The sequence below is a fragment of the Gymnogyps californianus genome, chromosome 2 (assembly GCF_018139145.2).
Source record: "Gymnogyps californianus isolate 813 chromosome 2, ASM1813914v2, whole genome shotgun sequence".
Taxonomy (NCBI): domain Eukaryota; kingdom Metazoa; phylum Chordata; class Aves; order Accipitriformes; family Cathartidae; genus Gymnogyps; species Gymnogyps californianus.
Window position 1 is genome coordinate 91,156,921 of NC_059472.1, and position 20,199 is coordinate 91,177,119.

General features: G+C 42.1%; 1 protein-coding gene across 2 annotated transcripts in view; it reads right to left on the minus strand.

The window, feature by feature from the left end:
- Nucleotides 1–1,126: 1,126 nt before the first annotated feature.
- BCL2 (BCL2 apoptosis regulator) overlaps nucleotides 1,127–20,199 on the minus strand; it is a 92,375-nt gene continuing 73,302 nt past the window's right edge. The window contains exons 3-4 of one of the 2 annotated variants that reach the window (XM_050892585.1): nucleotides 7,294–7,307; nucleotides 1,127–2,506 (exon numbers count right to left, since the gene is read on the minus strand). In XM_050892585.1, the coding sequence (XP_050748542.1) occupies nucleotides 2,376–2,506; nucleotides 7,294–7,307 (145 nt within the window). In that variant the 3' untranslated portion in view covers nucleotides 1,127–2,375. The remainder of the gene's footprint in view (nucleotides 2,507–7,293; nucleotides 7,308–20,199) is intronic. The other variant, XM_050892584.1, reaches the window with a different exon arrangement.

Below are 20,199 nucleotides of genomic sequence, written 5' to 3' on the forward strand. Positions count from 1 at the left end.
GCACTGGAATTGATAGTTACTCTTTTACTACTTTTGACAATGTAAACCTTTAATAAAATAAACAATATTGAAACAATTTGAGGTCTAATAGTTCATGAACTTCAATGGGCATATGGGCACAAATTGAAACGAAGACTAGATTGTGAAATGAAACATTAGTTCGATACCAGCCAATTCCAGTTGTGAAATTGGCTGCAGACAAATTCGGCTTGGAAGCTGAAAAAAACCAAAGCCCACACTCAATCCACAATATTCAGTTGCTCCCATTTCAAATATTTTTCATACGAACTCTACACGAGCATGCCCACTTCTGACAGAAGCACTCTGAAAACATTGCAGGTGCTTTTTGTTTGATGGTGGGATTTTTCATTTTTCTTTAATCAAGCATAGTTCACATTTTTGTGTTCTTAGAAACATTTCCTTTCTATGTTTCTATAAAATTAAAAGTAATTTCAAATTTGAAATGTAAGCTTGCTCCACCTTTGCTCATACAAAGTGTACGTGCCACGACTAAATAGCAGTAAAAATGCTGAGATGTACAACTCTTAAAAAAACCAAACAAACAAAAAAGCAGCTTTGAAGACACAACATCAACTACAGCCTTAACATTGAACATATTACATTCCCAAGTTAATGGAGATATTTTGCATATAATGCCACAAAGTTATTCGACTGAAATCTTGAGGTTGAATCTACAGTTTATTCACTGTATTTTTTTCACCCTTAGAGCACTTATGTATTGTACAGTACATTTTATCCAGAGCTTTGCCACCTTTTCTTTTTATGTCTCGACGTCCATTTACCCACAAATCCCAGATTTCAAAAGTTCCATAGAAAAAATAGGAGCGCTTGACTTTTAAACATTTGAAGCTGGACATTTCCATGCCTTGGAGCAGCCCGTGGGACACGCTTCAGACTCTTCGGCTTCGTCAGGACTCGTGGCCCCCTCCAAGCGCACAGAAAGCCCCGCTTTAAAATGCATTGACACATCTGGTTTCAGAACACAGGTCTGTTTATAAAACTGTACACTGAGTACTCTGCATTAATTTTACTTGAGTTGCATTTTGTAACATGAGCAGATGACTTCACCCCCCCCCCCCTTTTCCTCCACCCTATTTTTGCTTGAAACGACAGTAGGCACCTGCACAATCGAGGTGTCAGAGTCTCTGTCCAGAGAGAGGATTTGGAGTTTCTTCATCATCTTTTCTTCTGTAGACAGTCTTAGGAAATTATTAGCATGAAATAATTTTGAGGGCAAGGGGCAGGAGGATAAAGCTCACTTTCTTTTCCTGTTATGAAAATGAACTTGATTTTGGTGTCCAGTTTGATAAACAAGAATAGTCAGAGCTAATCTGTAACTCAGCTGAGGTCTGCTTCTTGCCAAATAAAATTAAGATCTTTTTCAACTTTCAGGGATTTAGAGACCGCATCTAATTGGTTTCAAACCCCTGGAGGAACTCAGTAAGTAAACAGGATTAGTTGCAGATATGAGCCCACTGAAATGGGACACAGGTCAGGTCTTCAGGCTCCAGCTCTGCTCTGTCAAAGCAGGCACTTAAGGTCTCCTGATGTTGCTGTGTCAGTAACCGCAAAAAACGTTTTACTGCTGAGAAAATCATTGGAACGGCAATTTCCTGCAAGCCCCAAAGATTTAACTTCACACTTCTATTAAAAAAAAGTATCTGAGTTGACATGTATTAGGGTATTGTGATTATAACGTGATGGCACAACTGGTAACTTGAAAACGCATGTTTACAAGGCATAGGCAATCGTACTTCCAACTGTTCTCCTGTAGGGATAGCCAGGCGTCCTTCAAGAAGTTGCCATCTTGACTCCACGTATCTACTATGTTGAATCGTTTACGCCTTCAGTTCTTGCCAGCAGGACAGGGTGAGAACTTTGTTCACGCTGACCTTGTCTTTCAGATCCCTCCCAGCCATCCGGAAAATGCAAGGAAAATCAACACAGCTATGCAGCCTTTAGCAGCTCAAGTAACTGCCCTCGTAAGTGTAAGCAGGTAGGTCCTTGTCAGTAACTTTGCTCTTCAGAGATAAAATAATCCAGCCAGCTGCATTAATTAAAAAAAGAACGTAAAAGACTTTAGGGCTCATTAAAGTTAAGAATAACAACATGATGTGATGACAGATACAACTTGCAGAGTTTCTGAAAATGGCAGGTTAAAATGTAAATATCTTTTAATAAATAATTTCCTGCAATGTAAAAATAAATGATATTTCCTTTGGCAGTAATAGCTGATTTAATCTTTAGCTGGGAAGTTGTTTTGCTCATAAAATATCATTGTGCTACAGAAAAAAAAATATTATTTTGTTGTTTTGAAAGACTTTTGTAATCCACGATAAATTGGGTGACTCTACTTATGTCCGAGATAAGCGCCAAGAGTGATGCAAGCTCCCACCAGAACCAGACTCAGGATAGTCTTCAGAGAGATCCAGGAGAAGTCGAACAAAGGCCTCATACTGTTGCCATACAACTCCACGAAGGCATCCTAGAAAGGGAAATAATGGAATATCAGAATTGCAATAACTTTTTCAGAGCGGGAGGGCAACTTCTTCACGATCAATGGTCGTCCAGCAATTACGCTGGCACAAAAAAACCACACAAACCTATTAAAATAGTGATTTGGGAGCTATGTGTTTGTGCAGTGCTTAGCACAAAGTTCTGCCTATATCTTTACAAATATTGCTGTAATTACTTATAGTCGTGACTTCTGCTTTAGGCCTGCCCAGTCTAACAGAAAATACAGGAGCAGCATTTTTAAATACAAGTACCACCGTTTTGGCTCCTGAGTGCTGTATATACAAACATACACAAAGGAGGTAGGTGGACCTTCATTCTCCAAACCTTTCATTTCCACTGGACATGGGGCATCTATATTGCTGGTTGGCTTTGCTGAAAATAAGACAGTATTTATTTGGTTCCCTTGGGATGGGTTCAGAAGACTATGTGTAGTAGCCACAGATGTTTCTTCCATATGAACTGAAGCTGTTAGGGTTGTGTTACACCTCTGATGGTCTTTCACAACTGTCACCAAAAGGGGTGACACCTTGGTCCTGTGCTCCTTGCTAATCATGCCTTGGATGTGGCAGTGGTCTGGCTGTAGGGTCCATTGGGCCAACCAGCTGATCTGACAGCCCTGCCTAAAAAAGAGCTGTTTTGCCATGGGATTGTCTTGTCAGTCTGGCTTGCCCTCCAGCCTACAGCCAAGACATTCAGCTAGAGGAAGAAGAGGGGAAGCATACAGTGATGCCACTTCTCATGGCTGCCCACAAGTCACCTGGCGTGAGGTGTAGGGGGAGTCCCCTCCCTCAGCCCAGCCCAAACCACCCTGTGTTTCTCCTTCGAGCTGCAGTCCTCCATGTATGGAGAGCTGTTTCGTAAAGCTGCTCTGGGAAAGTCTGGAGGTGCGTGTAGGCACCGAATAGAAAGGCTGTTTAAGTAGCAAAGATAAAGTTTTTGTGACTCATAAGTACAATGGGATTTGACTGGGCTAGTGATCAGGTCGGTGATACTCTGCACGTAATGCCCTTCTTTCAGGCTGCAATTCCTAACAAACATGAAGCTTCAGAGCATTCCTGAGAGACAGATAAATCATATCGTATGGCATGAAAGCAGTAAATAGCGAAGCTTAATGACTTTAAAAATGTGACAAAACTGATAGCATCATTTAGGGCAACTCTTTTATTGTGCAGCCAGTTGAAGTCTGCTCCCAAACTACTGAGATAAACCCACAAAATAGCTATCTAATGTAGGGGTTTCCATCTCTACCTTTATTACTCTAGACTTCCCATTTTTGGTAGAAGTTAACATTTCCTACTTATGTTATAGTGCCTTTAGCTGTTTTGTAGTGTTGCTATGCTAGGAGGTAACCTGCCTTCTAAAAATGCATATATGTTATGGTTTACAGCAGGAATTAAGGAGAGAAAGGTCTCCATTATTAATATCAACCTTCCAGCCAAGTTAATTTTCCATAAATTATGCACTTAAATTAGCCTCCATCATTAGCCATCTCTAGTTATTGTCAGAATAAGAGCATTTGTGGTTTTACCACGAGAGGGCGTGTAAGGTTTTTTAATATTTTGCCATTTTGACTCCTGTTCACTAGACACTGAGTGAGATTCAAATAAATAATAGGTATTTACTTCCAAAATATGTTATTACATTAGGTAATATTGGTGCATGTTGTAGGTAAGAGTGGGTGTCAGTAGGTAAGAGTCGGTAACAGAATAGCTATAGGCTTTGGCCAACAGATTGACCTGAAAATACGTCTGCCTCCTGCTATTTCTCAATGCTTGTTCCTCCAGGCAATCACTTTCAAACTTGGGTTTCCAAAGGTATATTCTTAAGTGAAAGCAGCTTAACCTTTGGGGAGAATGTTTTAATGCAAACTCTTCATTCCGGAGAAAATTTGGCAACTTTTGCTTAGCTGCCTGGTTTTTGAAATAGACATTTGCAAACTCTGGCCTTAATATTCTGCTGTGCTGTTGCAGAGCTGAAAAAGCACACTCAGTTTGCTGTGCAGCTCTTTGGAAAGCTGCTTTTATTTCTCCTTAAGGCTATGAAGTAACACAATATCCTAAAATGTTACAGACTGGGCTAAATCCTGTTGTCGCCAGTGCAGACTCACTGACTTCCATGGGAGCTTTGTCTGTACAGGGAGTTCAAGATCAGGCCTTATAAAAATACAACAAGGGTAAAGTTCAACACTTGGTGATATTATTATGGGTGGAAAAGAGAGGAAATGAAAAAAAAAAAAAACCCATGGAAATGCAAGTCATGTGAAAACATGTTAACGTTAAGATTTTCGTGGTTTCTTTCTGTAGGGAAGGTCTCACTTCTGTATATTCACGACAGCCGATGCACACACAGTATCAATACCAAAATGAGCATATTTTGTGCCTCCCTTCTATCCCCATTTAGGAACATTCCTCGCAGTTTGTCTGGGAGACCATTTCTAATGATTTGGTAGAGCTCCTGGTATTGGGTATGAAGATGGGCGGAGGGTTACAGTAAAACTTGAAGACAAGGCAAAAGTATGGCATAACCTATGGCTCAAAAGAGGAATGTTAACAAAAAATGTGCAGCATGCAGTGCTTTTTTGTCCGAGATTATTACAACAATAACATGAACCCAACCTAATGGTGTCTGCACTATACATTACAAGTAGCTCTTTATGATCGTTCCCCCTCCCCTTCTCAAACATCCTGATTAGGCCTATTTCCGAAGCTTGTTTGAACAGCCTGTCACTATTTGTTTAAGTTTCAAACCTGTTTTAAATAAACACATGTCCATTTTATGTACTAAAACAAGGAGAGGGGGGAGGGAAGTATGACCCGTTGCTGAAAACTATTTTAGCACAGAGAGAACCCTAAACAGAACCTCAACTGTTTCATAAAGTTTGTCTCCTTCTGTAAACCCATCTATTTGTCACTGGATTTTTGTCGCCTAAACTGGTCTGTTTAAAATAAGAGAATCTCTGCTAAACCAAATAAGATTAGGAAAATTGCTTGAAACACTTGATGTCCTCTGAAAAGCACTCTTTATAATGAAAGCAAGGATCCCCTTGGCAAATAGACTGAGTCAAATTCTGGCTTGGTCAACCTTTCTGGAAGTCTTACACAATTGGAAAGAAAATGATTGCAGGCCTTGCTTTTAAGACCTCCCTATTCAAAATTTAACGGAAAGTTATATCCTGGATGTAAAATTATATCAGGGCAGTTAAAAATTATATGGAAAAGAACCCTTCATGCAGCTCTGTAAGTTTTTAAAAAGTAATTTCTTAAGAAGCTTTTATTAAGTCAAATCAGTCCATTGCTGGTTTACTATACAACTTTACATTGACTGTTTCTGTGAAGCAAGAAAGGTGGCAGTGGGGAAGGGAAAGATGCTCTGCCTAAGCTCCTCTTAGCACCAAAGTACCGGAGATGCCTGCCTCACCTACCTGGGCTTGATTGACAGGCCAGGAAGATTGCCCCGAGGGCACCCCTCGCTGCCCTCTTGCCTGTTGAACTATATGCAGGGAGGACATAGCATGTTCCTGCCCGGAGTTCCTGGGATTTGCAGGGAGCCCAGGGCAAAAGTGGGGTTTGTCACCCTCGGAGGATTAGGAGGCGTAATAGTGCACTGAGTCAGGGCAGTCTCAAAGCAAAGCATCCAGATCACACTACCCCACTCTTCCGCTGGCCCAAATTCGGCAGCTCTGATCCAAGAAACAAATGTCATCTTTAATTACACAGGCAGTCTTTGCTTGAGCATTGAGCCGAGTTTGTTCAGTCTCGGTCCTTTTGCAACTCAGCCTTCACCCCTGCTTGCGAGGCAAGGCATAGCTTCTCGGGCGCAGAGAAGTACATACTTCCCGTAGGCTGAGCCCAGCGAAGCATTACGGATCTGACGGCTCCTTACTGAAAATACAGAGGGAGAAGGCAGTTTTAGCATGGCATTTCTGACTGAAGGGCGGCGGGGAGAGCAAACACGAGGAAGTAAAGGCTTCCTTTTTCTACCTGAATCAAACAGCTGGTGAGGAAGTGACTTTATTTCCCTCGTTATCATTGGGTTGGCAGGATATCCTCTTGAGCCACATTGTACTGAATGAAGAGCCGGCGAGACTTCCATTTTACTGAACGGGAATTGCCTTGCGGCTATTTTACGCTGCCCTCTCCGTGACTCCAAAACAAACAAACAAACACACGCTCGCTCCCGGCTTTTGAAGAAACTTGCACAGGCCTGAATGAGGCGGCTTTGCCACCCAGTACGGGGCAGGAGAGGGAATGGCATAAGCTCCGATGCTAAAGTTTAGCAGCTGAATGACTTTTCCCTCACCCCTGCCTCCATACAAATGACATATAAATTCTCATAAAAGCTTTCGTTCCCAAATGGTAACTCATATCAGAGTTTGGGGAGGGAGGGAGGGAGTGGACAGAGCTGGTTAAATCGTCCCATGTTTTCTATGCAGTGAAACCTCATTAAAATGTCATCTTGAAGCTAACGAGAAAAGTTCTTGGAACACAAAAAATAGACAAGTCTGTAGCTGTTCTTTTCCCAAAGAGTTTATGGGTCTTTTATGCAAGCCTAAGTCGTGAGTACATGCAAATAAGGACAGCTCAGGCCTTGACTGTGTTGTGCCGAGGTGTGGCATTTCATGAGGTCGGTATCTTTAGAGAGGCCAATATCTTTTTAATGCCTGGGAGTGCCGACATGCTGGCAGTCCAGCCAGGTGCACGTTATTGAATTATAATGGCAAGAAAAAGAAGGTGTCGCCACACAAGCCCTGCTGACCAGTGGCAGAGAACCTGCCTGGGGAGCAGCTTCGGCACGTGCACCCCTGATCAAATCCCCATCCAGATTTTTCTTTCCCCCCCTTACCTTTGCCTGTGGTAGAAATGAGTTTATTTTGAATTCTCTGTTTCCACAATGCCTGATATAGTCTTAGGTCTGCAGCTGATCTGTTTTAGTTGCTGGCTGCATACCCTTTTGTTTCTCCAGTGATATCTGAGGTTTCTGACTTTGGACAAAACTGGTTCTCATCACAGTGGTCTTCCCTAACTTTTTTTTTCCTTGTCCTTGCTATCTGTTTGTATAAATTCTTGCATCGGTGAGGCTGTGATCCTGGGGGCATATCTTGCAGGTCCTAGTCTTGCCAGGCTCTCACTGAAGTCTGTGTGAATTGAAATCAGTGGAAATATTATTTGCATAAGGCTGACTAAACATGGCACTCAGACGGAGACATCTAAGGAGCAAGAACTAGTCGTGGTTAGGTTTGTTCATGAAAACTGATGCATATGCTTAGAAATATATAAATGTGAGTGGTTATAGTAATGGGGATGACTATTCCTCCTGTCCACGCTCCCAGAGAGTGACCCTGCTGGCAGGCAGATTTCCTCTGGACCTCTGCGAGATGAAGGACAAACCCAGGCTTTGGGGAATGGTCAAGCCATCTCTTTAAAGACAGGATTTGTAAGGTGTTGATCATTCAGCTTGCATGGAAACCATGCCATGTTCAGACTAGGCTGCATTCTTGTTAAACCAAGTCAGCGTGAGAAATGTTTCAGTAATTTAGTCTTGGCGTCTCTCCTTAATTCAGTTAGATGTGGCTCTGCAATATGCAAAAGCCCAGACCTAGTGGAGGCTGCCTTGTTTTCTTATTCCTGGAAGGGCCCACACTAAAATGAGGTATTTCTGGCATCAGCATAACAGCTGTAATGTCACTACAGCAGCTAGCTGGTGGTATTTAATGGGTGCCACTTTTGAGAGAGCAATATTAGCATTAATGAGAGAAAGAAGGCGAGAAGGCCTTCTGGACAAAATCCTCGATGTTCAAAGAACATGGTCAAAGCTGCTCTACTCGATCCTTCACAATTTTCTTTTCAGATCTTTTGTGGGTTGATAACTGTATTCAATTAATTTGCTGTTTGTTTGCATCAATATTTAGCAGTCTTAGTTTTATTTTCCAAAGGTACCCTACTTAGGTAGAGTGCTAGAAGCTGTGTGTAACTTGTACCGAGAAAACAAATATGTGTCCCTGCACATATTTTAATGAATCTCAGTTGCACTGAGAACTGTTCAGTTTTAGGCCACCTTCTTCTCCTTCTACTCAAATTTATCAAACCCACTCTAGAGAGTTTACATTCACATACAACAGTAAACTTAGCAAACACCCCTTTATGGATTTGTGGATCACTTTGGAGGAGAGAACAAGTGTCACAGAGTTGCTGGGGGGACTCATCTCATCCCGTAACATCGCTCTTACACCTGCATCCTCTGAAAAGAAGCTAGATGCATTAGGACCCCTGTCAAATCTTCAGAATGACTTTAAAATGAAAATAATGACAAAATGGGTCTGAATGACAATGCAGGCCTGTTTCTCTAAAACTCTTGTCTAAATTCTCCATCTTGCTCGTAACTTACTTTCAATATGAGTGCCCTTACACTGGAAATAGCCTACTTAATTTAAAAGCCCAAATCTGAAGATTTGGCTGCAGCGGGTACGTTGGCAGCAGAGGGAAATGTGAACACATCCCCCATTATGTTCCCTGCCCGCTCCAGCTGCCTGTGCCGCTCTCGGGCTGCCACGAAAGAGTTAAATCACGTAACCGCCTGAGAAATGGGAACCGAAAGTAGCTGCTTGTAGAAATGCTCGAAGTGCTGTGGCACAGCGCTTGTCATCAAGGCCATGGAGGGTTTTATTTAACAAGCGCGTCCAGCTGTGCCAGGCTCGAGGCGCAGGTTTTAGCGGAGGTAGAGAGGGGAAAGCAAGATAGCAAGGCTGTCAGTCTGGTGAGGAGGGCCTGGCTCGGGGTGGCCTCGGCCAGAAAAGGCAGAGTGTGTGTGTGAACGAGAAGGGTGAAATCAAACCAGTCTGAGCAGGTTGTCCCATCGGCTGAACCACGAGGGACCAGTCATGCATTTTTCTGCTTCTTGTTTTAACATCCCTCAGGGAAACACTCCATCCCGTGTTTGTTGTCTCAACACTCAGTTCTGATCCAAATCCCTTTGGCTTGACTAACTCGCGCTCGGCATCGAGCAAGAGTAACAACGCAGAGCTGGAGGGGCGGCCTCGGCGCTCCTTGGTGCTCCCGCAGCAACAGGTCATGCAGAGCCACCGGCACCTTCTGCAGAAGTGCCACCTGCTCCTCACGTGACTTGAAGCAGGCTCTCCGTTTTTCTGAGTCTTGTGACAATCAACTGATTTACAGGGCGAATGAGACAACACAGCTAACCTTATAATAAAGTAACCTCACGATAAATCTGCAATTTAATGAATAAGAGCAAAAAAAGCTTACGCTGTAGACTTCAATGGACAGTTACACTTCTACCAGCAGCCACCTGGAAAACAGGAATTTGCGCATGTGTTTTCTTTGGCAGCCTACACCTCATTAGCAGCCCAAACCAATTCTGCTCACCTGTAAAAGCCTTATTTGAGGCAGAGAAAAGGCAGCATTTTTTGGTCATTGCTTTCTCTTGCCATTTCCTAAGCCAGCCCCTGGGTGCTGTACTCCACCTGGTACTGTGTGTCAGCGTTAGCTGTAGGGGAGGCAGACGTGTCCTGGCAGTCAGGCAGCCTGATGGAGCAAGCTGCAAGTGCCCCCCCTTCCAACACGGTGCACACAAGAGTGGAGGCCTCTCGGTGGCTTGCTCCATGTTTTCATCATTCACAGCTAAGTGATAATGGGAAATTAAAATAAGGGGAAGTTCCTCATCTGCATCTGCTGGCAAGAGATGATTGGTTTTGGTCTGGGTGCCTCCCCTCCGCTCCTCCTTCTTGTCCTTTCTGTCCTGTTCACCATGTGCGCAAAAGCACATGACCTGGGAGACAAATGGAGGGTGAAGGAGCAGGGAAAGGAATGAGGAGAGTCTGCGTAGACTGAGGCGAGTGGGAATTTAGACAAAATGTACTGTCTAAATAGGACAGGTGAAAACTGCCTGTTGCCACAATGAGCTGAATCCTACTTTTAAGCCAAGACAGCGTTATGAGTTGCCTTGCCTTATGGGGGGCTCACAGGTTAAGATTGGCTGGTAAATCTTGAATTCTTGGGTTCATCCAGAAAGTCCTTTGGAAAATGCTATCAGGTAAGAGCTAACAGGGACCATATGAAAAAACAAGGAAGAGTCAGAGTATAAGAATACAATTCACAAACAGACCGAAGGACTTTTTTTTGTTATTCAAAACAGCTCAAATTCATTTGCATACATACTTGTAATCCATTAACTATGACCATTAGATTTATTCAAATGCCACCACGCAAAACCAAAATATGAAGGCTTCATAAAATGCAAACCACCTCTGCCGCTCCACCTCCAAAACCAACACCAAAACAAACAACAGGCATCCTACAGAAGAAGTGGGATCTTCTCCCATCCAAAAGCAAGTACCACTGGGATGTTTGAAAGCAACACATCTCCTACCCATATGTATACTTTAATTCCTCTGTAAAAAGAAGTAATGCCTTGCTAATGCAAGAAAGGGCACAAATTCTGTGTGTTTCCTTTTAGCAGGAAGCTTTAAAACTGAAAAATGTTAGAGATTAGTAGCAGGAGAAAAAGGGTTATTCTGTACTTCAGGGGCTTTGCTGGTGTCACTGTTCTGGCCAAATCCCTCGATGGAGACATGGCTTATACCAGCTGCAGGAGTCTGCCAGCATGGTTGAAGTATCTCCCAAACAATGTGAGTTATACTGGCAAAAGGACTCTTCTATTTGGTGTAAGTCTACATAAGTCTACAGAGTGGGGAAGGGAATCATGCCAAAATAGTTATCTTTGTAGGCTAGGGATGTGATTTTTTCCCCATGAGATAGTTATGCTGGCCAGACTTTGTCATGTAGACCCTAGGAACTTTTATTTGCAAAATAAGGCTGTAATTTATTTTAACCAGATGTTCAGCACTGATCTGTGTCTGTGCACTCACAGTGCACTCCAAGTAATTTTTACTGTAAAAGACATATACCTTGGACACCGGTAAGATTTTAAAAACATAATGCTGAAACTTTAAGGCTGTGGTGGGCTTTTCTTTCCTTTTGGTGGTGATGGGTAGTTCCCAATGAAGTAAGCTGGTGTTCTGGGTATTGAGTTTTGCTCCTATCAATCAGATCCCCTACGGGTCCTGTAAGGCAGAAGTCTCAGCTCTCCCGGGTATCAGACATTCACATCAATTGCTGGAGCAAGTCATGCAGTTCCTTACAACCTAATGGTTGCTGGGAGCATAGGGTGAGAGCTGAGGTGACCTAGGATCTCTCTTTTTTCGGTAAAGAGCAGGAGGTATGAGTGCCAGTCCTCTGAAAAAACAGATCCCTCTTTGTTCTCTTTCATGCCTGGTGTTCTTGAGAGGAGGCAGGGGCTGGTTCTGCTACAGGACAATGATCATCAGAGTGGTCACATAGCTGTCACTGGAGCCTGAAGTACCTACCACTATCAACAAGTTACACACACACATCCTTGGGAACAGCTGAAATACAGCTTAGCCTGCATTCCTATGGCCAGTCATTCAAAACAGAAACTAAAGGATTTGGTTAACTGCTTTTTTTTCATAAGCCTGCATGTCCTTGCAGATCATTCACAAAGGGCTGAGCATTTATATTTCCTGTTGACATCCTTTGAAAGGGAGAATGCCAATGGAAATTGGATCTTTTAATGAACAATTTCTGTGGACAGCGAGTCAGATGAAAATTCATGAAGGATTTAAATCTATCATTGTGACCTTGAACTAACAGCATGAGGAAGGAGAAGGCCATTAACTTAGGCAGGAAAGATTGGTAATTACTTCATGTGTTGGTGTTTCCAAGTGAGTAGAAATTTCATGCAAAATTTCAGATACTCAAAGGAAAGAATAAAAAACAAAATCAGGAATATCAGCCAAGAAAAAAAAATGCATTACCTATGAAATCAGTCTTGAAAGCTTTCCCACTTTCTAAAATAAATAAGACCCCATAGATCGGAAACTGCAGATCAAAATTGATATAAGGTCCTAAACTTCATAATTTACTTTTTTTAATACTTCTAAGTGCAAGTGGGTCCACACAGCAGAGTGCAGTTCTACGGAGAGGAAGAGAGAGCTGACCTTGCACTGAACAAGCCAACTCAGGGGCAGGTATAGCAGTGCAAGCGCTATAGGTATATTAGAATTGTACTCCAGGTGGGCTAACTAATCCTGCCGTGAAACTAGTACAACCACTGTTTAGAGGCAGCTCAAATATCCCTGTGCAGCGCTGCGCTGTGCTGCGTAGATGTGCCCTGAGGCACTACTGGAGAAAAAATGATGGATCCTGCTGTGCAGAGAGAGTCTTATGGCACCGCCTTCCCTGTACAGCAACATGCGCTGTGACTCTTGCACCTCCTGCATCTGTCTCTCTTCAGGTGATGACCTGTGCCCATCTTGATGCTCTTTTCATTGGAGTTCTGTCATTGCTGTCAACGTGCTGCTTCTCCCCCAGATCTTCCATCACCGATACCTGCTGCTTCTACCCCTGAGTGGGAAGGCACAAGGATGGTTTCCTGCCACAGGGGTAACTCTCAGCTGGCAATTTATGGCTGGAATTTAATGTATAAGTGACATAACCCACACAGGAGCTGCCTTCAGAACCTCCTATAATTAACTGTTGCTGCTATAAGTTTAGACAAACCCAGGAAATCACATGCAAAATTCTGTCTGATTTGCTATCTAATCTTCTTCTATCTAGGTTCTTATACCACACACATTGCTGTGGTATCTGAGCATCTTGGTGCCTGGATGCAATTCAGTTAAACCCTTTTCAAGCCAGCAGTTTAAAGTGCAGTCCTGACGCTTCTTCTACACGCAGTCAACTGTTTTGCTATGAGCAAACTGTGAAGAAGCTTCTTCAAAGGCTCCCTGAATGTACCAGCTTCTCTTGTCTTCCTTTCCCAGATAATGTAAGGTTGGCAAACTTGCCAAGCATCACGTTAAACCGAAAGAGATGTTCACATTGCAGTGAGTACAGAAGCCAAGGGAGCCCAGTCTGCCAGAATGTTATTGTAGAGTTCCTAAGAAGCTCATGGCATTAAGACTTCATTTTGTTGTGTGCCTGTCTGTCTGTCTAGGAGATGCTCCACTGGAGGCCAGAACGTCATTACTTCTTCAGTATTAAATACAAGTGTCTCAGCCAACTACAAACCATTTGTTAGCTTCAAACTTTCGAGGCAGTTTTCTTTCTTTTTCTTTTAAGATGGGAGGCGTTTGATCCTGCAGTTGCTGTTGCTTGAAACAGAACTTCTGCTTTCAAGAGGATTTTAGATATACCCTTTTCTGATGACCATACTATTGAAGCAAGAACACATGCAGGGACCAGCAGTCAAAAAGGTGATGAAAAGAAGCTGTATTATTTCTGGATGAGAAATACTAGATATGGGTTTGATTGATTTAAGCCCAAGTAAAAGAAAAGAAAAGTTCAGAATTTATCTACACTTTAACAGTAAAGAAGCAATCCTCCCCCCAGGAGGAACAATTTATACTGATATCAAAGTGTATTCTGACTCATTAACTGAAATATGTTGTGCTGGTGGAAGACAGTTATATCAGCAAGATTTTGTCTACGTAAGGGTTTGCACCAGTATAATTTATATCCATAAAAAAAGTCAGATGCATAACCAACATGGATGTACAGTAGAGTGCAAACCAGGCATGAAACATAGGGGAAAAGTTGCAGGCCAATGTTTTGGGCTATGTGTTTGATTTTTACAAATTTGTGTTTTAAAAGTTCCCGTATGTCTATAATGAGAGCAGTTAAAATAAAAAAGAAAATCTAGAGCAACACAAGCATCAAGAAACTAAAAGAAAACCAAAGCCTCTTCCTTTTTTTGGCTATTTATTCCTACAGCTTTAGCCATAGAGTTGGGGGGGGGGCGGGGAGGGGAAGAAGCTGAACTGAGCCTGTGATCATGGCATTAAGATGATTTGTCTATTAGAAAACTTTAATTTAAATGTTCCCCACGGGGCTTCTGGTATTTATTTCCTTATTTACTTCTTGAGCCTATTTAATACTTTGACCTGAAGGAAGAAGACTTTACACAAGCAAGAGGATTAAAGGTTCAAATTAGTTAAAGATGAAACAAATCTATTGATTCATTAAAGCCCAGTGCTCTCAGTGTCACCAGCAGTACTATCATACATTAGATTGTTAGTATGCTTGAAGTGAAGAAAAAAGACATTTTCAGCATAGGTTACAGATGGCTTTTGATTGGAAAAAATACACTGCTCCTTTGCATCCTTTTTGCCTAACGTTTTCTGTCCCATCCAAATGGCCTTCCTATGTATGTAACAACCATGGGAGGGTTAGTGAGTCTCTTCTCGTGCCTGCCTGACCCTGTATATTGGTTTTAGTCTAATTTTGTTATCTTTGTCCACTTCCAAATTGTACCTCTTAATTTGCACCCCTTTCATTCATTGGGGTTTTTGCATGCTTTGTTCTCGTACTCGCTTTCCTTCTCACGTGTGTTTCTTCAGCTATTCCTTGTCCGATTCCTTCTTTCTATGGCTGTGTAACCTTCCTTCCTTCATTACCTCTGTTTTCACTATTCATTTTCACTCATCCAGCACTCCCTTGCACAGTTTCCGCAAAGCATTTGTGCGTACACAAGTTATGCCTTTCCTTGCCAGTATATTGCTTATTCCTGTCTATAGACTTGAAGTTAGCGGAGACAAATACATGATTGTCATCGTGCCAGCTAATCGTGCTTGAGCTGTGGTCCCAGCAGGTTTTAACTGCAGCTGGCTGCCACAATGCTGAGTGCAGCCTAGGTGGATGTAATTGCCAAGTCACTGTGGGCATTGTGCCAAGGGGACTCTTCAAGGTTGTGTTGTGACACAGTGGTAGCTTGCAGCGAAGACTAACCCTGCCTAGTACTCGGTGAGACTCCAATACCCAGTTCGTGTCTCAAATAAACCTAAGTTGACGTGGTGTTCCTCTAGAAGCAAGCAGGGTTGGGTAGGAGTGTTTGAAACACACACTTAGTACAAACACCAGTTGTGTCTGGTTTGCTGTGAAGACAACACAAAACCGTGCTCGGAAGTAGGGATACCTGGGCACTGTACAGCTGTAGTTCAGCCCTGCTCAGTGAATCCTAATATGTGGAAGGAGCAGCACGTCTATGTGTTTTATCAAGAAGCTAGTAGCCGCTGAGCTACACGAGAAGCTCTCTGAAGGCTTTCACACTCCCAGGAGGAGGAGGAGCTCATAAAGCTGTGTTTAGTACTTCATCTCTGGCCAATTTTTAAGGGTAGATTTAGGAGGAGAAAGATGAAGTTGCTCTTTGTTGAATTTCTTAGATACTAAAATATGTACTTATGTCACAGTTTTTAAAGAAAACTAAACAGCATCACCTCGAAGAGATAGAAGGTATGATCCATGAACATAGGAGCTGCAATACTGAATTAGCCTTGTGGTCCACCTAGACGTTAAGACTTAATGAGTCAGCTACAATCAGTTTGTGATTAATATCTGAGTTAAGACTAGTTTCTTCCTTTTGTGTGTCACTTTTCAAAGATGCTGTCACGCCAAGTGTCAAGAAATCTCTCTTCTAATCTGTGTGCCTCCTGATCTATTTGGCCAAGCATAGAGTAGCCAAAGTCCCTATTACCACAATTTTGTTAACAGTTCTTTTGAGTTCAGCGTTGCTCACTCCGTTTCCTTTTCTTAAGCTGGATATTAGCAACAAAGACCTGCTAATGTCTTTACTTTCCGAAAGTTGTTAAAATGCTTTGGAATTTCTAGTTTAGCATTTATTTATTTGTCTTCAGAGATTCAGTTGCATAGTCCTTCCCACTTAAAGTTCAGCTAAATAATGTTCATGTTATCCTTCTATACAGCCGTATCTCCTCTGCCTCTGTGGCCCAGTCTTTCTTTCCTGAACAGTTTGTAGACAGATAATGATGTTGTTCCACTACATTTCCCTACTGCTCATTATTATTGAAATCATCCTCCACGGCAAAATACTCCGATTGTTCTTTTGCTTTTAAGCTTGTTACATTTGTCTAAATACTTATGCTTATTCAATTCCTTTTTCTGATACCTTCCCAGTTTTACTGAATTCCCTTTTATGCATTTACCAAAATTACGACTCTCCAATGGTCGTAATTGGCATTGTGTTCTCTGAATTCACAAGATGCTGCCATATATACAGATGTCTTTAATAGACATATCTGACTAATATGTTCCCCAGATCCTCGTAACTTCTGGCTTATTTGCAGGATCTACTTCTGTTCTGGTCCTCTCCATTTTCTAGGCTCTCCTTTCCCCAGAAGGTTTCCTCACTCTCTATCTAACAAACTAAAACGCCTTCTTGCACGTCTTTTCTGGCCCCACTCAGAACTGGCATAGATCTCACTGCCTCATCAGGTTTGCATACGAAACTGGGAACAACTGAGTCAAAGCCATTAGCCTTGTCTCGGACCCAGAGTTTTCTATCTAGCCAAATGATGTTAGTTCCCAGACAGTCTCTCTTACTTACTGGTAAGAAAAGCTCATCCAATGTCTCATGATATCCATTGTTTTGGCTGAAATTAAGAAGCTTGCTGAGTTCATGTTCCTCACGACTGCGTTCCTGGGGACAACTGGGGGCATTTTGTCTCTCCAGTCTCATTCCAACGGGTGGCAAAAGCCATCTTCAGTCGCAAAGAATTGCATTTTCTGCCAGAGAAGGGTGATCCAACCCTCCGCTCTGTAGCTGAGCTTCTCTTCAATCAGGAGGCTGGCTTCTTAAAACAAAGCATTGGCCAGCTTGTGCCTAAAAGCCACCCTTCCCCTCCCAGATGACCTTTCAGCTTCTGAGCTTCCTCAATTTCTCACAGATGTTTGTGGGATTTCAGAACATTTGAAAGTAAAGAAGCAGAAGCTTTGTAAGATCAAGGGTCCTTAACAGAAGGTAAGATATTTTAACCAGTTCCCTAGTCAAAATAAGAGTTGCTATCTTTTTATCAGTTTTAATAAAATGGTGGGCTTTTTGTTGGGCAAATAACTGTCAGTACTGTATTGCCCAAGAGAGTTTTTTCTCATTCTCACTGTAATGTATCCCGTTTCCCTAAATCTTAAAAAAATATGCTTTCAAGTTAGATGCCTAAACACATGAGTAGACACCTAAATGAATAGACTGAGTTTCACAGGGGGGACCTCCTGTCTTGGTTGTCTGAAGTTAGGTAGGTGCCAAGCATTGAACGTCTCGGGCCAAGTAATACATTACAAAGCTACAGTTTGAATGGGGACAGAAGAAGTTAAATTCTTGATTCCATTTCTAAAATTTTAATATTATGCATTAATAATCATTGCATTGATAATAATTTAATTAAAATTGTTGGGATTTAAAAAATCTTTTCTGAAAATTGTGTTTGCATTTTCTGCACTATTTATTTGACAGGGATCAGAGTGGAGCAATGAGACTATAAGAACAGAAAAAACTTTTCAATAGGGAGGGCGCTGGAACTAGCCGTATTAGTAAGTAACCAACTAACCGAACAAGCAGTGAATGAGTGACAGGGAGAGAGAATGTAGGGATGGAGATTCAGCACTGCTGGTCCTCATCATGCAAGAAATAGAGCGATTTCAATTACGTAAGGAAAGACAGGAAATTCAAAGCTGGTAAGAGGATGTACTTTTGCATGGGATCCACAATTAGACCATTTTATTATATAAAATATTTAAATTAGATGATTGCTACAGGATGCTGAGAAGTGAGTTTAGCAAGCTTCAAAGAATAATTAATATTTCTAGAGTGAACAAAAGCTGTTAACAGTTATTCCAAAATAATAGTAATAGTAGTAGTAGTAGTAGTAGTAGTAGTAGTAGTAGTAATAATAATGGTGGTGGTAATAATAATAATAATAATAATAATAATAATAATAATAATAATGGAAGCCTTATGCTTGAAGGATTAAATCAATCTCTGAATTCTTGGGATTAGTGTGAGGTCTTCAAGGGGACTATGCAGGACAGGGGGGCAGGATGGGAGAGAGAAGAGATTATCCTAAATCCACCTCTTGTGGCATTTCTTTGCCTTCATCTGAAGCAGGTGGTGCTGAGCACAGGCACAGTCTGTGCTGGATGGATCGTGATTTTGGTGAAGAAGGGCAATTTTTAATACTTGTGTATTAGCTGAGCAGGGGAGTTTTGTGTCCTTCAGTGTTTTACAAAGATTTTTTCTAAACTTTTTAGTATTCATCTAACTAAAAAAGACTTTGATTGAGACAAAACCCATGGATTCCGAAAATAAGATTGTATAGAAATTTTTTAAAATGAACAACATAGTACCTTTAAATTAAGAAAAAAAAATAATGTCTTTTTATCTGGAAAACTAATGTGACTATTTAGTATTAAAAAAAATTGCTGGGAGCTAAATGCTAGTCATAATAAAAGGTTAAGAAAGAATTTCAAGACAGATTTTTAAAATGGGCAAGTTCTTTAATCTTAAAAGGAACATTTTCATAAAATAGATAATGAAAACTAAAAAGTAAACAGAATAAAACTTTGGGTTTGTCCATGTGCTTTATCCAAACGGAAGGAATAGTAATTAAACATATAATGACAGCCACATAAAGGGAAGAGGCTGTATTAAAAAAAAGATACCTGTGTTCCTTATTTAACTGAAAATAAAGCTAAAGAACCTGCTAACGATACCGAATTTAAACCTGTGCCAGGGTATAAAATGCTACTGTTCACGTACGGCTGCCTTCACTCCCTTGTCCAGCTATAGACAACTGTGACCGTTAGTTGTGTTTTTTTAATTGAATTAATTACAGCAGGGGAGCAGGCTCTCCCAGGCTGCTCTGAGGACCATCCCTTGCCACCTAGAGAGGCGTCCCTGCACCGCGCGGGGCTGGGGTGGATGCTGGAAGAGGCCACAGAGGTACAGCTGATGGCACTGGGGCAGATGAGGCTCCATCAAGCCTCAGATGGACAACTGGATCCTGTGGCTGGACCCAGGGGCCGAGGGGCAGCCTGAGCGCAGGTGTCCTCATGGAGGGCCACCCGTAGGAGCAGGGCCCCAGACTGTCTCCCTGCAGGTGATAGCCCTGCAGAAGACAACAAAGCTGCGTTAAAGTCTGCAAGGCTGTATCCGTCTCTGCTGCTTCTTTACTCTCCCTAGAGGACTCCTTGGTTTATTTTTATTTTTCAACCTTCCTTGAATCTCTTTCATTTCCTCCCCTCCTTAATTATACATCACTCTATTATATATTTTTAGATAGGAGTACGTGAATATTTTTAATGACATCAAGTCTTTTAAAATTGCATTCACGGAAGAGAATACAGCATATACGCCTCTCGTGTGCCAAGGGTAACGTAGTGGTGTCTTTCTCACGGTCAGCCGTGCTTCCCAAACTCCCCTCCCCACCACCCGAGTACTTTCACTCACCTCTTTTCAGACCACTAAGCAACCACTGTCAATCACCCTTCACGCCCCATCCCACCACTTTCGCTCTCAGTCATTTGCCCACTGCCGTGACTCTGTCAGGATGCACCTCACCAAACCATTGCAGACGCCCACCCCTTCTTACTCACCTCCCGAACCCTTTCATGCGGGCAGGGATATTCAACAGTAGCTCTGCTAGAGCTGTCAGTACTGTGGTAAATGCAGAAAATTCAAAGCGAGAGAGAGAGGACGTAACTGAGTGATACAGGCACTAGGTGGGAAATTCCTTAGTCAGAAGATTTAGCAGGTATGACTGTCTCGGAGGGATTGGGGAGT